The 17,511-nt window shown below is 37.9% G+C and overlaps 1 protein-coding gene across 1 annotated transcript in view; it reads left to right on the top strand.

Moving 5' to 3' along the window:
• Positions 1 to 17,511, top strand: part of PTPN21 (protein tyrosine phosphatase non-receptor type 21) — a 129,508-nt gene that overhangs the window by 36,425 nt on the left and 75,572 nt on the right. Inside the window, exons 3-7 of the mRNA XM_036734453.1 lie at positions 6,528 to 6,697; positions 11,624 to 11,721; positions 13,264 to 13,331; positions 14,048 to 14,118; positions 16,694 to 16,781. Of these exons, the coding sequence (XP_036590348.1) occupies positions 6,528 to 6,697; positions 11,624 to 11,721; positions 13,264 to 13,331; positions 14,048 to 14,118; positions 16,694 to 16,781 (495 nt within the window). The remainder of the gene's footprint in view (positions 1 to 6,527; positions 6,698 to 11,623; positions 11,722 to 13,263; positions 13,332 to 14,047; positions 14,119 to 16,693; positions 16,782 to 17,511) is intronic.

Genomic DNA, 17,511 nt, shown 5'->3' with positions numbered 1-17,511 from the left:
ACAGTGCGTTCTTATGAATCCCTTATAATCAGTCTTTGGCGTGTACCTTATATTTCTCTTGATTCTTGTATCTCAAATCTTCTATTAAGTTCAGGTTTGTTTTTTTTTTAACAAAGTCTTGGATTTTTTTTTAAAAGACTGATTCTTTAACATTTATTCTCTATTGTTATTTAACTTGAAATTAATTAGCAAAAGATCTTAGTTCTATTAATTTATACTATTTTGATGAAGTTCCTCCTATTAAATAGAAAAATCATAAATCCTTATGTTATTCTTCATTCTATTTTAGAAGACATAAATTCTCATCTCTAACATTTGTTAGTTGTGTGATTGTGGACAAGTCACATAATCTCTCTGTCTTCACTCTGGGGCTTGCACATATCCATCCTACCTCCTTTTCCGTTACTGTATTTCTTTGTAGCCTGTATATCACTTCTTGCCTGTGTGACATGGTTGACCACTGAAGTCATACTTGACCACCATATGTCTCAAATGATTGTTGTGAGGCTCAAATGAAATGATGTAGATAAAATACTCTGTTGGCTTTAAAGGGCTGCCTAAATTACTGGTTGTTTTTATTGAAGGAGAGCCTTCAAGATTCAATTTTGGCTAGATGGAATCAAGCACCCCCCCCCAATCCCCCCCTTTTTTTTAAGTTGGCAAACAGCACAATAGGATCTTGTATTCACTGCACCTTTCAGTTATGTACAGATGTGATCTACTGCAGACTATCATTTCCTTGTTAGTCAGTAGTACCCTTGATAAATGCCCTCAACCACCCATACAGATTTTGGAGAGGTGAGAGGTTAGGCATGTGGATTGGTACTCATCGTTATCCTTTCCAGTGCCTTTTTATGGGGAAGTAGTGACACCCATGATTTTTTTCCAGTTGTTTGTTGTCCTCCCACATTTCGGATATCTTAAGAATTGATCCTTCCACACCTTCAAAATTGTATATATTTAAGGATGAATGAATTTTATTAAGAACATTTTTACCTTATCTTTATTATGTCTTAATTAAGTCAGACAATCAGTAAACATTTATTTAGTGCCTACTATGTGTCAGGCTGTGCACGAGGATATATAATATGAAACCATTTAACAGACTATTAATTCCAGCTGTGACTCCTAACTCTAATAGATCTAATGATTTCATACTTGAAAAGGATTTTAGCCTTCTTTCTAAAGCAGTGATAAATTTTAAAATTACACCTTTGAAATTTCCATTTTGCATATTTTATAAGAGTTGGCTTTATTTTTGTGACATTCAGAATGTAAAAATGTTGACTTAAAAATATACTGTGGTAAACAAGACTTTTCACATTAAGAAATATAAATTGTTTATCTAGTTCTCTGCTATTCTGTTAAATTTTTGGCACTTTTCTCTGCCTTCTTTAGTTTGCAGTCTTCAGTAGGTTAAGATGAGATTCCTATCTTCAACATTTGTGTGCAAGCTTAGGCATGCTGTATATAGCTTTGATTTTAATTATTTCTGCATGTATTTATTTTAGTATTTTAGGACAGGGACTGTTTTTAATTTGTTTGTTTTACCAGTGCCTAATGCAGTGGCTTGTACCTTCCTAAGAACTTAAGGGCTTGTTGAATTAAATTTCATCTGTTTAGTTAAGAGCTCCCTCCACTAATGCAGATTGAGAGCTTTCTATGCCTTGGTTGATGGTTTCCTAAGGCCAAAAAAATTATCCCTCCGTTGCTCTGGTGAGGAACTCCTCCAGAGTTAGCAAGGCAGTCCTTGAATGTCAGACAGAAACAGTTGGTGGTCTTTGAATGTCAGACATAGATACATTGCTTGCTTATTTGTAAACATTTCCTCCGAAACCTGTTTACCTTGTTATGGCCTTCCAAGGTCACCCCTTCACAGGGAGAGGCATTAATGTCAGTTTAGGGGAGGGATTTCTGTTTCATGTCAGGCTTACATTATTTGTGAAATTAATTCTCCAGTTGGCTAACACAAAGTAATATAAATGAGGAACTTCCCTAAAAAGTTTCTCTTTGATAAGAAGGCTTGTGTCCGCTTGAATAAAACTTGAGTCAAACACATGACATTTTTAGAAGCAAAGCCATGTCTTCAGAAGCAAAAATGTTCCTTAAATATTCTAATGTATAAAAGTCCAAAGGTGCTATCTAATCCCAACTTATTTTCAGATGTCCAAATGTTTCCACAATTAATCTTTTGCAATTACAGAATCTTCTTGAAAATGTAAATATAGACTTGACTTTGGTATCCCTAGAAATACTACTTTATTACTTAAGACTGTATGTATACAGGAGAGAAGGTATACCTGAGCAGTTATTTTTCCTGTATCATGTAAATCAGTTTACAGAATAACCAATCAGCGCCTAGCTGAATGTCTTTTCTTGCTAAACTTACTGTTCTTTTCAGCTATTGCACAATTTTATATATTCTTGGCTGTCCCTTTCCATGATATATTATGCAATTTGTTGGAAACTAATTATGGTGCAGTTTCACAGATCTATTTATCTGTGTTTCTGTTTGATTTTCTGCCCACAACGTGCCATGAGTAGTAAATTATGACTAATATAAATAAATCTCAAGTCCTAGTTAATCTCAGAAGTGTAGAATACCTTCAGAATTAGGTCATCTCTTTTAAATTACACCATCTATTATAATGCTAACAAATTAGTCAAGGGGTTTTCTTGTAGTTATTAGCTATCTAAATGAACATCACAAAATAGACCAAATTATACCACTTGTTCAATTCAGATTGCTATATGTGTAGCGTTTATATTTGGTGGAAAAACTCATGTAGATGAAGGGGTGTTTTCAGGACTGCTTAGCTCTTGTCTTAAGCGATGTTCCTTGGTCAGCTCCGCTGCTCAGAATTATTTACTGGTTCTTTATTTGACATTTGTTGTTGTTCAGTTGTTTCAGTTACGTCGAACTCTTGGTGACCCCATTTGGGGTTTTCCTGGCAAAGATACTGAAGTGGTTGGCCATTTCCTTTTCCAGTTCGTTTTACAGATGAGGAAACTGAGGCAAACAAGGTGAAGTGACTTGCCCAGGGTCACAGAGCTAGTGAGTGTCTGAGGTCACCTTTGAACTCATCTTCCTTACTCCAGGCCTAGCGCTCTGTCCGCAGCACCACCCAGCCGCCCCTATTTGATGCTGCCCAAAGAAGGAAGTTCAAATTCTTTAGCCTGATATTCAAGGTGTTCGGTAATCCGTCATCCTATCTTTGCAACCCTACTCTCCTTTGAAAACTCTATGCTGCAGCCAAACTGCATTACTCTAAATCCTAGAGAACAGAGAACACATTCTACACTCTCCTGTCTCTTTGCTTTTACTTTTCAGTGTTTAATTGAGAATTTGCACCTAATTTGCATCTGTGCCACCAAGGCAGAAATATTTTTTTTCCCTGCCTTGGAATTGTTAAAGTATTTTAGGTTTGACATCTTCCCCTCTATTTTGCACTGATGGTTTACTTATGTATATGTCAATATTGAATCGTATCTGCCAGAGCACTGAATGTGGAATTAGAGGACTTGGTTTCCAGTCCCACTTCTATCACTGTGTGACCTTGGAGAAGTCACTTAACTTCTTTTATTCTCTTTTCCTCATCTATAAAATGAAGGGGTGGCCCAGATGACCTCTTAGGTTCCTTTCTCCGTTGTTTCTACAGTTAGAAAATTTCCCTGCTAGATTGTGAGCTTCCTCATCTCCTTCCCTAATACTTTGCACATGGCAGGCACATTCTAAATGCTTGTTGAATAAATGATTGACCTCAAACATATTAGAAATTTAAAAAAAGGCCGTAGTTAAGTATTCATAAATGCACGAGCCATTGAAAATACCACTGAGTTTATAGTAACAATCTGAACTTCAGTAAGTCATTTAATTCTTTTTTTGGGCTTAGTTTTCTCATTTAGAAAATGAAAGGCATGACCTAGATAATTTCTAAGGTCCCTTCCAGCTTTAAATCCTATAATCCAGTGTGATATACAAAATGTATCAGAGATCCTCAGTGGGAGGGAGGATAGTGTGGTGTTAGAACACCTACCCTGTGTGTAGCTTAGGACATCCATTTGAGAGGACCCCAGGGAGTTAGAAGTAAAGTCCATAAGCTTTTAGTATTTCAAATGGCCGTCACCTAGAAGAATAGAACATAATTAACAAACATTAAGCACTTATGTGTCAGGCTAAGCACTGGGGATACAAAGAAAGGCAAAAATACTGCCCCTACTTCAATAAGCTCACATGATAATGGTGTGTCTGTGTGTGAGATATCGGAGGTAGCTGGTATGCTTCTCTCCCTGTGTGTCCCATAGACGTTTCTGGAAGGAGAGGGAATCTAATCAGAAGTTGGAAGGGTAAGACTGCTGATAACTATTAACTCTTTCTTCCCCTTCCCCCTTTTGGTTGTTCAGTCATGTCCAACTCTTTGGCGTAGACTGAAGTGGTTTGTCATTTCCTTCTCAAGATCATCTGACAGATGAGGAAACTGAGGCAACCAGAGTTAAATGACTTGCCCAGGGTCACACAGCTAGTAAGTGTCTGAGGCTGGATTTGAATTCAGGAAAATGAGACTCCCTGACTCTAGTCTGGGCATTCCATCCACTGCACCACGTAGCTGCCCCCAAACTTGTTACTTTCTCAAAGGGATTCCTTACAAACATTCCTCCTTTCATACCAGTCTCATAATTCCTGTCAACAGTCACACCTGTCTCCCTTAGACACACTTTCCTGTCAACAAATACACACCCTTTACCACACCTTCATTCCCACTGATTAAAAGACTTCACTTGAGTAGTAGAGTAATTCCTGTAGTAATAAGATACCAGTATGGAGTGTAGCTGTTGGCCCCTTTTCCATTGGTGAGTTGGAACTTTGGTTTTGGAGAATGGTCCCAGATCAGCCTTCCCTGATTCTCCAGAATTAGCCACGATGCCCCATACTGGGCTGTGTGACCTAAGAGTTCTCCAAAATCACGAGTCCCTACCACCCTTCTCCCCTTACCCCAAAATAATTATTCATTTAGTAATTCTCATTAATATTCAAACTACCATAATGCATTTAAAGTGAAGTTTGATTTTTTTAAATCAATTCAAATCAGTTCCATAAAATGAGATACACCTTTATATTGACTAAGTAAGGTTCATGTACATGAGGAGATTTGATAAGGAGCATATGATCAATTTGCTTTAAAAATATAGTTCTCCTTTTTTTATAAAACGTGAAGTTGCTAATGCTGTTCTGTTTAAAAAGTTGAGGAGAGATTAATTATAGCAATAATACCTCACATCTCTCTTCTAGTAAATTAACGCATTCATTGTTTTTCCTGATTTCGAGGAAACTCACAAGTCCTAGGAGGTAGCTTTTCTGTCATTGCTGATGTATTCTTGCTTGGCTTTATTGTTATTATTCTAGTAAAACAAAGCATCCTTGAATTTTATGGCAGCAATTTCCCCAGTTGCCCAGACCAAGGGAACTGAGTTTGAAAAGATTAGCAGTGGCCCAAGGGTAAGGTTTCAACTGTTGTAAGTACTGTAGTGCTTCATCCTAATGAAAACCAGGGGCAAATACTGGAATCTAAAAAGTTACCGTTGGACGCAGTCCATTGAGCTAGCTGTACTCTTTTAATGTTGTTCATTTAGCTGTCTTCCCCCTTATTTGTTTTAAGTTCAGTGCTCAGTCACCATATAAGAGCCACAACATAGTTATTTTTGCTAAGTTGCTATTGTATTGTTTTTGGACTGACAATAATATCCAACATTTATCTGGTGCTTTTAAGTAAGTCTGACAGTTGTTACCTCCTGTGTGAGGTTTACAGATGAGGAAACTGAGGCAGATAGAGGTTAATTGATATGCCCAGGGTCACATAGCTAGCAAAGTGTTGGAGGCTAGATTTGAATTCAGGTCTTTCTGGCTTCAGGTCCAACACTATCTGCTTCATCACCCAACTGCCTACAGAAATGAAAAAACTGAGGGTCTGTGATTTCATTGGTATAGGGAACATTTATAGTGTGAGAACTCTATCCACTGATGCAAATTGGCAACTCATGTGCAACATTATAGGCTTAGTTGCTTGGGAGATTGGGGAGTTAAATGAATTGTACACACAGTTGGTAAATGCAGGCTGGATTTGAATCTCCCTGTCTTTCTGATTCTAAGATCAGCATTCTAGCCACTATACTGTGTTGCCTCTCAAGCAAATGGTATTTTGGCCATTACATTCTGATGTCAACACCAACTATAAATAAATAAAACAAGTCAGTATCTGTACACAGTTCTTTAAAGAGTATATAAACACAACTGATTTAGGTCACTAATTTCCGAATCTAAGATATTGGCCTTGCATTTTCTTTTAATTCCTTTTTGTGTTATATCTACTGAGAAGAAACCCAGCATGAAGCTGCTTTTACATTATCATTTTGAATGGTTGGAATTCTCTGTACTTTATACAGAATAGCTTCTTAATATAAAGCTGTTGAATGAATGAGTTTTCTTATACGTATTTGCCTTGTTCACTTTGTTTCTTTCCTTTTTTCAGATTACTTACTTCAGTCTGTGGTATTACAACAAACAAAATCAGCGCCGGTGGGTAGATTTGGACAAGCCTTTGAAAAAGCAGTTAGACAAGTATGCATTGGAGCCTACTGTCTATTTTGGGGTGGTGTTTTATGTGCCCACGGTTTCCCAACTGCAACAGGAAATTACCAGGTGAGAAGAGCACGTCCGATTGTTTTCAGTTTTTCTTTTAAATAAGCTAGTAAGATAAAAAACTAAAATTAAGATTGAACCTGGTCGCTAAAAGACCAAAATTTCATCCCAACACATCCAATATATAGACATAATATTATAGGCAAATTCTGTTATGAGACTTTCTCAGTGCTGTGTGAATTAATTTTTCCTAGGCATAAAGGGAAGGAATGAATAAATGAGAAAGTGCATTTTCGCTCTAGATTTGTCTCACTGATAGAGGGATACCAGCCACAATTTTTACACAAAACAGAACTTTTTCTCTGTGCATTTTAATAATGGTATGGAAATGGGGAGAAGGTTTTTCAAAATCCACAAACTTTATCACCAGATCGGTTAAGCCCTGCTTATTGCTCATTCCTCAGGGTAAAGCACGAAAGGACTTCTTATAGCTCTGGTTTCCATGGTGACTCTCTAGTTCTTGTAGGGGTTTTAAGGACAAGGAAGATTTTTCAAAAAGCTTGAATAGGTAAAGGAAACTTAGAGAGGGGAAGGTATGAAGGAGTATAGGAGGACTTGTAAAAGAACTAAAGCAAGGATTATCAGCTTTTTACTATAGAGAAAAAAGAGAAGAGCAAAGAGATGTATTGAGGGGTATAGGTCTTAGGGACTTTTGAGTTTAAAATTGCAACATGAGATTAAAAAAATGTTAAAAAAAAAGATATCTTTTGAGCGAAAGAAAATTGTCAGAAGGGAAATAAAAAAATGCAGCATCTCAAACTATTATTGTAAAACATGACCTCTGATGTATAGTCTAGCTGAATTTAAGCTTCTTAATTTAAATTACATCTCCACTCTTTGTTAAGAAAAAGTACATTTTTTTCGAGGGCCATTTCTGTTACTGCAGTTTTCTGGTGTCACAGTATGGATTGCAGGACAATATAAAACATATATAAGTATACACGTGTGTGTATACAAACACACATACACCATGTTCATGTTAAAGATGATGTTACCCTTGGAATGCATGAATGAATACGTTGGTTGGTTGTCGTCCTTCATTCTTCAAGAGGACCAAAATGACATCACCATGTTGGGGTCAAGGTACAGTGTATCCAACTGTGGCTGATCAGACCAGTATGAGCTTGGGCACGAATAGTCCATAAGAACATTTGAAGTGGAGATATCTCTAAATTTGCTCATCTCATGTTTCTTTCGAGCTACTGCATTTCTGCTTTGCTTACAGGGTACAGCACCTTCTTTGATGTGAGCACATCATATTGGACAGTCCTGTGCCAGTGTCTCCAATACATATGTGTATGTACCATGTATATACACACAGATAGGCATTCAATGTGTGATTATAGTCAGGATAATATTTTTTATTTGCAAAGATACTTTGCATCCGCAATTTTGATCTGGGCAGGCAGCATGAAATACAAGGTTCCAAAGCTTAGTTTATTTTTAAGCTACTAGACTTCAGAACCTGGAGTCATTAAACCTGGCTTTATAGTCTTCCTCTGACACTTGATCGGCTGTGTGACAATGGGTTATGCTTCTAGCCTTAGTCGGCTCCACATCGTTATAAGTTACAGGTGGAAGAACTTCCTACACAAGGAAGTCCCACACAGAAGAAATCATAGGTCTTTGACTTAATGATGTAAATTGGGTTGATGATTCTGCAGATTACTTTTTATGAAACAGTTATTTATTAAATTTTAGTTGGTTAGCTCTTTGGGGTGGGAGGGGATATATCTGTCAAGTAGATAGAGTGCTTACAGTCAACTTGATGTGTTATTTCTTGGCTGACAAATAATTTTGAACAGAAGGTGGCACGTTCAATTGTTATTTCTTTGTGAGTCTAGTAGGTATGAAAAGTTCTGCGCGGTGATATAACTGACTCAGAAAAAAAAATGTTGGTTATACATGTGGTCAGCATAAAGATAATCACATGACCACAGAGTTCTTTCTTTTAAAAAAATGCTGTTTATCTAAAATAAACAATGATGTTCCTTCACTTAAAAAAGGGTTAATAGCAAAAAGAGGGAATTCAAAGAGTAATACTATTTTTAACATGCTGAATACACCAGAACCTCATTAGAACAATGTTTGCTATAGAGTGGAATTTCCATATAAGGCTGGTTCATTAATCATACACCAGGGGATTAGTTAATGGCATATGAAAAGGATCTATAAGGAAGTTTCAGTCTGAGCACACTGGAAAAAAATTTTGTGACAACTTTCCAGTATCATGTGTAAGGAAGATGGAGATAAAGACGAGGCAGGTTCCTGAATAGTGCAAGGGAAGAGAGGACTAGGTCATAAAGAGCCCTGACCTAATCTGTGAACAAGTATTGTAGAATTTCCCTGAGGATTCCCGACATTATGTACTAGTTCCTAGTTCCTGTGGGGCTACATTCTAGAAGAGTTGCAGATTTTCTACAGAAGCTATTGAAGATTTTGAATTCCAAATTTTTTCTCTCTCCCCTCCCCTCTTTTCTCCCCAAGATGGGAAGCTATCTGATACAGGCTGTACATATACAATGATATTAGGCACATTTCTACATTAGTCATAACATTAGTATTTTTAAAATTTTGAGTTGCAAATTCTTTTCTCCTCTTCTTGTCCTCCCATCTCATTGAGAAGGCATGCAAGTTGATATAGGTTAAACATGTGCAGTTTTGAAATTTCTCAGTAATAATACTATTTAACATTTATATAGCGCTTTAAGAAGTTTGCAGATGCTTCATGTATAGTATTTCATTTGCTCTTCACGACAATACTGTGAGATCGATGTTATTGTCTTCCTTTTACAGATAAGTAACTGAAGCCCAGGGAGGTTAAGTATCTTGCCCAGGGTTTGTTGTTCACTTATTTCAGTTGTGTCTGACTTTTTGTGACCCCCATTTGGGCTTTTCTTGGTAAAGATCCTGGAGTAGTTTGCCATTTCCTTCTCCAGCTCGCTTTACAGATGAGGACACTGAGGTAAATAGCGTTAAGTGACTTGCTCGGGACCATAGGTTACTCTGCAAGGAAGTGTCTCAGGCAAGATGGGAACTTGGCCTTTCTTTCTTTTTTTTTTTCCTTTTTGGCAGGGCAGTTGGGGTTAAGTGACTTGCCCAAGGTCACACAGCTAGTACATGTGTCAAGTGCCTGAGGTTGGATTTGAACTCAGGTCCTCCTGACTCCAGGGCCAGTGCTCTACTCACTGCGCCACCTAACTGCCCCGAACTTGGCCTTTCTTGAGTCTAGGTCCACTATGAGATTTAGCTGCCTCCAAGGTAGCTAATTACCTTTTCCACTAGGTAGGTGTTATCCCTGTCTGCTATACATTTCCCTTTCTCCCATGGTATTTGAATCCATTTGAAACATACATGGGCTTTACTTATTATTCTTTCCTTGTGCATTGGTGTCTTTGGTTTATTTTCTTTTCTCTTATTTTTGGTAGTTCCCATTCACCTAGTATATATTAAATATCTACTGTATGTAGGTGTACAAGGCCTGGGGTTATAGATATAAAAATGAACTAGGGTGGAGGTGTCCAAACATACTGCATGCAGCACTCCTGTGATGAACAGGTTTAAGATGCATGGTTGAGGAGGTTTTCCTCACTGAGAGTGCTCTATGACGATGAAACTACCCCTGATTACCCCTTCCTTCCTTCCTTCCTGTCTTCCAGCCTAGGGTGCAGGATAGAGGGTACTAGTTGCTGGGGTCACAAAGACAGAAACAAAACTGGCCTTGCTCTCAAGGAATTTACTTCTACTGGGGGAGGGGTGTATAATGAGGTTGTTTTTATACAATATGTAAATACAAGTATCTATGTAGATACGCATATATAGACATATGTTCACATGTGTATTCCTAAACACGTATATTTGGCACAGTGGATAAAGTGCTGGACTTGGAGTCAGGAAGACCCGTATTCAATTCCAGCCATAGAAATGTACTAGCTGTGTGACCTTGGGCAAGTCACTCATTGCCTCAGTTTCCTCATCTGTAAAATGGGGATGGTAATAGCATCTGCCTGGAAAGGTTGTTGAGAGGATCGGAGGAGATGATATTTGTGAAACCTTCGCACACCTTGAAGCGCCCGTCGTGTGAACGCTCACAATGACACACACCCACATATATATATATATATGCACAGAAACAGAAGAGAGGCAGTGTGGCGGGGGGCTAGAGTCCTGGCCTCGGAGTCACTCTTCCAGCACTTACGTTGTGTCCCCGAGTCATCTAATCTCTTTGAGCCTCAGTTTCCATCAGTAACATACAGGACAGTTTGAGCAGAGTATTAATAGCTGGAGGATCCGTAATTGTTAAATGATGGAAGTTAGAGACTTTTTTTATTTCTTTGGTTTTTTTACATTGGTTTTCAGCTTAAATGCCCTTTTTCATGTTTTTCCTCCTATTCTTCAATACTCTGTATTCTTCAGTAGACACCAAAATAAAATTTATATTTTTGTCGTCGTTCAGTCATTTTTCAGTTGTATCAGACTCTTTGTGACCCACTTTAGGGTTTTCTTGGCCAGGATACTGAAGCGGTTTTCCATTTCCTTCTCCAGCTCATTTTACAGTTGAGAAACAGGGTGAAGTGACTTGTCCAGGATCACATCGTAGCTAGTCAGTGCCTGAGGCCAGATTTGAACTCAGGAAGCATTTTAAAGTGTTGCCTTTCTAACACAGATAACGTATTGTTGACTATCATAAAGAAGAACACAACAAATAAGGGCGTAGTCATGATAAAAAGGAATAAAACATCGGAATAAAATATTTCAATTTTGTGTAATTTTTCTTTATATACACACATTTTACCTTTCAAAGAACAATCATTTCAAACATGTGGTTCATATTGAGAAAACCCCTTACTTGAATACATGAAATTTATGAGTTCAGCCCGCAGTTGAAATAATGAGAGGTTTTCTTTTTTCCTTCTTTTAAAATAGGTATCAGTATTATCTGCAACTGAAGAAAGATATATTGGAAGGAAATATTCCTTGCACATTAGAACAGGCAATTCAGCTTGCGGGCTTAGCTGTACAAGGTAAGTCAGAAAAGTACATTAGTAGAGGTATTTTGAAGATGTGTTATCACTAACAATCCACTGGGAAGAACCATTGACCCAGCTGACTTATTCTTTCTGTTTATGGTGGAGTATCAATAGCTGAATGTTAACAAAGCTTTGTTCCTAGATCTCAGGAACCTCCTTTTGAAAATGACTACTTCAGATGCAGGGATTATGAATATTCAATGGTTATCGTTTACTGATAAATACTGGAGGCGCTAAGGAAAGTGAAAGAGGTTAGCTGGAACAAATGAGGCAGCTAGGCGATGAAGTGGATTGAGAGCCGGGCCAGGTGTGGGCAGTACTCAGTTCAAATCCAGGCGCAGACTCTTCGAAGCTGTGTGATCCTGTGGAAGTTACTTAACTCCCGTTTCTTCTAGTTTCTGCCCCAGGTTGTTCACTTGTGAAGTGGAAGTAATAATAGTGCCTCCCTCATAGGGCTGTTGTGAGAATGAAGTGACATCATATTTGTTAAGTGATTTGCAAAACTTGAAGCACTATATAAATATGTTTTTATTATTACTAATAATAAGTAGTTTTGAGAATAGAGGTGTTGAGTACTAATAACTTTCCAGATGAATTCATGGCAGGGAAATCCAACTAGGAACTCAGTGGATGATACTTTTTATATATCTCAGATACCATGAATTACACTTCTTTATGTTTCAAGCCTCCAGTCTGAGTCCACAGTTACAAGCTGCCAGACGCCATTAAGTGGAACTCGTTGGCGTTCCATGAACGTGCTTTCCGTGTTTACCTTAGTTATTTTCTAATAGGAGGCTTTGATCAAAGAATGTCAGTTTGTTATTAAACTAGTGATTTTTTTTTTCTTTTGGAATTGTAAAGCAGGTGGGTACTTGACAAAATTGCTTTGCACATGTGCAGGCTTAGTAACATCTTATCTACATGATTATATATGTTACACATGTTGCCAGGCTTGCAATTACTTTGAAAATGATTCTAAATTGTGTTGCTTTATAAGCTTAGTTGGTGATCTTCAGAATGAAGGAGCCCAGGTAAAATTACTCTTAAAGCTAATCTTTTAAAAACTTAATATTGAGCTACCATTAATTTAAAAAAAAATTAAACTATTCTTTTTATGAGACATCTGACTTCTGCAGCTTATCATCTTTATATGGTACATTAAACTTTTTTTGAAAATCATAAGGGGATAATAAGAGCACCTATTTCTCAGGGTCGTGAGGATTAAATGAGATAGTATTTGTAAAGCAATTGACACAGTGCCTGGAACATAATAAGGACTATATAACTCTTACTGCTGCTGCTGCTGATTTAGAGCTAGAAGCTTGAGTATATCAAGTCTAATTAGTTCATTATACAGATAAGTACACTGAGTTCCCAGAGAAGTTAAGTGACTTGCCTTTAGTCACACAGGTGAGTGACAAAGACATACTTCACACCCAGACCCTCTGACTCCAAATCCAGCATTCTTTCAATTGTACAAATTAAAATAAGTTAGTAAGTGAATCTTGACCTCTCTTTTTTTCTCTTGTTTTATAGCTGATTTTGGTGACTTTGATCAGTATGAATCCCAGGACTTTCTACAAAGATTTGCCTTGTTTCCTGTGGTAAGAACTTCATTTTATGTTAGGGCTTAAAGATTAATAAGATAAAAGGGCCCGAATATGGTTCCCGTATTTTAGTCCTTGAAATAAAGAGATAGATTGTTGTAGTTGGAAAAGGCCTTAGAGGTTATTTAGCCTGAACTCTTTATTTTATAGGTGAGGCAATGAAGGTCCACTGAAGGGACATGACTTCACATGTCTATTGGACTGATTAGGATTAAACACTAAAAACAATGTGTTATGTGGCATGTGAAATGATATGCTACGTATTTATGATCTGCATATTCTTTCCCTAGTGAAGTCTGGTACTCTACTTTGGTTTACATACTGACCTATTTAGGCAGTTTGATTTGGATGCCTGGAAGAAAAATAACGTCACACACTTAAAAGATCAGTTTTGATAGATACAGCATGGATTTTGAACACCCCGTTAGCTGTTTCCTTAAATGCGTGTGATCTTACGGTACTGGACACAAGGATCCCGTAGTAAATATGCTTAAATAACTGGGACGATGCCTTGCATTGTGATGATGAAATGAAAAGGGCTAGCAGGTTTCTTTTTATTCTTAGTTAAAAAGTCATAATTCTTATTCCAAACTCCTTTTGAAAAGTCCTATTGTCAACTGTTTGGTTGCAGTAAAGATTGCAGATGCTAATGTTTATTCTTTAGCCATTTTAACCCTCTTGTTTAAATACTCACTACTTTGTTTTGTGTACAGGGATGGTTACAGGATGAAAAAGTATTGGAAGAAGCAACGCAAAAAGTGGCCTTGTTACATCAAAAATACAGGTGAGTGACGTAGAATGCAATGATTTTTAAATGGTTATGGACTTTTACGATTTTACAAGTGCATTGACATAAGTAAATTCAGAACTTTAAAGGCAGTTTTCTGATCCATGAGTCAGATCTTTAGTGTGTTATAAATTTATCTGTCTCTGTCTTTGAGAGAACTACAAATGGAGAATTCCCCTCCCCCACCCCAATTACCTTCATAGTGTTCATTCTTTCATTTTTGGAGGGAGTTGCACTAAATGATTTTCAGATGTCATTGGAGTAATCATTACACACTAGGTGATTGAGTTATAAGGAAAAAAAAAGATTCCAATATGATATTTACATAGCACTCTATATGCATTTTCTCATTTGAACCTCACCATAGTCCTTTGTGGTAGATAGTAAAGGTAGTACAGGGTGTCCCAAAAGTCTTAACACAGGTTTTTTAAAAAATAAGTATTGATCATTTCCTCTTGATTATGTCACCATAGTATCCTCTGTAACTCTCCCCTACCCCCTCCCAGAGAACCAGCCCATATGTCAAATAGTATTTTTTTAGAGAGGAAAAAAAGAATCTATGCATTGAAAAAGTCCTAAAACAAATGTAAAGTATAATGCTTGTAGTCCTCTCACCCCTATGAGGAATAGGTTGAAGGAGTCTTCTCATATCTCTGCATTGGAGTCCTGTTTGATCTCCATAATGTTGTTACATTTTTGTTACATTCTTTCCATTTAAATTGTGGTCATTTTGTGTGTGTGTGTATTTATTTTTATTTTTTTGGCTCTGCTTATTCCACTCTATATCAGTTCATATAAATCTTTCCAGGCTTCTCTATTCATCACACCCATCATTCCTTACAGCACAGTATTCTGTTACATTCATGTATCATAATTTATTTAGCCATTCCTTAATTGATGGGCATCTGCTTTGTTTCCAACTTTTAGCTATCACAAAAAAGTGGTACTATAAATATTTGGGAGTATGTGGGGACTTCCTTCTTATCGATGGCTTCCTTATAGTTGAAGTCCATAATGGAGTTTCCAGCTCAGAAAGTATGGATGTTTTCGTTTTAATGCCGTTTTAAGTTTCAATAGCTAGGTGACTCTTAATAGACTTTTAGGCTATTAAAGCCTAGAACTGCACTAAGACTTTTGGGATGCCCTGTATTATCTGTTTTACGGATGAGGAGATTGAAGCAAAGAGAAATTAGGTAGTATGTGCCAGAGATGGAACTTGAACTCTGGTTGTCCTGATTCCAAGTCCAGCTCTGTATTACACCGCATTGCCTTAAATATTCTCACCTAGCCAAAGTCAGGGCCTTTTCTAAACAATGAAGTAGTGGTGCATTGTTTCAAATAGCCACTGTGTGCCTTGTCCGCGTTACTGCTTAGCAGTGTCTGTGATATAGAAGTTCACATTATCGCTTTACTTTTAGAAACCTTTGACATCTTTTAGCCTAATGTCATAGGCACCACTTGAGAAATGGTCGTCAGGACTGCTTTGTTACCTGGGGTCTCAGTCTTACATTGCGGAGGCAAGGAGTGCTATTCTCTCCTTCCTCCAGTCTCTCCTATATGCCGTCAAAACTGGTTTCCCCAAATCAGTTCCCTGCTCATGGACCTTCAGTAGTTCTTCATTTACTGCAGGAGGAAGTCTACACTCTAAGCACGCTTTCTGTCTCTTACTTAATGTGGGCCCAGTGCATTGTTCCAGTTTCATGCCCGCTGATCCAGCAAATTGTTGTACTTCTTCTTCAGACATATTTTATACTTTCCTGCTTTAGTTTATACCTTTCCTACCTAGGGTGGTGATATCCCTTCACTGTTCATTTAAAACTTACTCATCTTTTAAGGCCCAACCCAAATCCAACTTCCTCTAGGACTAGACAAGCTGGAATTGTTGTTTTCCTCTCTAGCTATGTCTCTGCTTCGTCTCTCTTGGTCTCTCTCTCTCTTTCTGTCGGACTGTCTCTGCTTGACTTTGCCTTTCTGTCTCTGCCTCTGTTTTTGACTCTCTCTTCATCTCTCTTTCTGACTCTCTCTGCGTCTGACTCTCTCTCTCTCTGTTTCTTTCAGTCTACCTTTCTCTGACTCTCCCTCCTTCCCCTTCTGTCTTTTTTACTCCTTTTCCGTCACTCTTTCTTCTGCCTTCCCTTTCTCTTTCTCTCATCTGCCCTCTTCTTTTTCTCACTCTCCCTCTTTCTTCCTCCATTCCTCTTTCTGTCATTCTGTCTCTCTCTCTGCTTGCTCTGTCTCTCTTTATTTTTCTCTCCTCTCTTTTCATTCACTCTTATAGTACTTATTAATCTAAAATACTGATTATATACTGTCTAGTATTTTTAGATACATTTTCATGTGCATAATTCTTTTCCCACTACTAGATCACAAGCTCATTGAGGGCAACCGTCTTCTGTCATATTTCTTTCTTTCCTTCAAAGCCCCTAGAAAAAGTAACTTGCACATAGAAGGGTCTCAAGAAGTATCTTGATTTTTTGAGTTACTCAAGGGGGACTTGGCTACTTTGTACTGACTTTAATTTAATGAGTGATCTTCTGAACTGAACTTTTTAAATTTTCTCTTTTCGTTGTAGAGGGCTTACCCCACCTGACGCTGAAATGCTCTATATGCAAGAGGTAGAGAGGATGGATGGTTATGGGGAAGAGAGCTATCCTGCTAAGGTATGCAGGGTCATTACTGTGTCACAAAAATTGCTATTGGCTTTGGGATAAAATGTAATCTTCTTTGTTTGGATAATCTGGCTCAAAGCTGCCTTTCCAGGCTTATTTCATGTAACTCCACTTTGTGAACTCAGTCTAGCCAAAGTGCACTCACGGTTATTCTCTGAACCCACCAAACCACCTCCCTCTTCTGCATAGGAACAGTCATCCCTCATGCCTGGACTGCACTCTTTCCCCCTCTCTCAGAATTCTTGTCTCCTTTTCTTTCTTCAAGGCTAACCTCAGGTACCACCTCCTCTATGGAGCCTTCCGTAATCCCTACCCTTTCCTGAAACTTAGTGTTTTCTCTCTTCATTGCCACCTGATTTTGTATTCTAGTTATTGTGAGAGAAGCAGTGTAACAAAGCTGGCAGAGAGCTGACCTTAGAATAAGGCAGACCTTAGCTCAGAATCTGCCTCTGACCTATACTGGCTCTGAGATCCTGGTCCTGTCATTTAAACTCTCAGTGCCTTGGCAGCTCTCTCTAAGACAGTCAGCCTTAGATTGTCTTAAACAGTCTTGGATAACTCTCTTAGGGCAGTTTGCTGAATCACGTTGGAAGAAAGGATTTCCTTGTTGGCATTCCTTAGGTTAGTGATTTTGAAGGCCCAAACTACATCAGAAAAGGCCTTATTTTTGTTCTGTTACATGTACACCTAAGTTCCTTGAGGTCAGGGCCTATTTTGCCTC

Source organism: Trichosurus vulpecula, chromosome 8 (assembly GCF_011100635.1).
Source record: "Trichosurus vulpecula isolate mTriVul1 chromosome 8, mTriVul1.pri, whole genome shotgun sequence".
Classification (NCBI taxonomy): domain Eukaryota; kingdom Metazoa; phylum Chordata; class Mammalia; order Diprotodontia; family Phalangeridae; genus Trichosurus; species Trichosurus vulpecula.
Note: the sequence above shows the minus strand (reverse complement) of the source record. Positions and strands in the feature narration are given on the sequence as shown.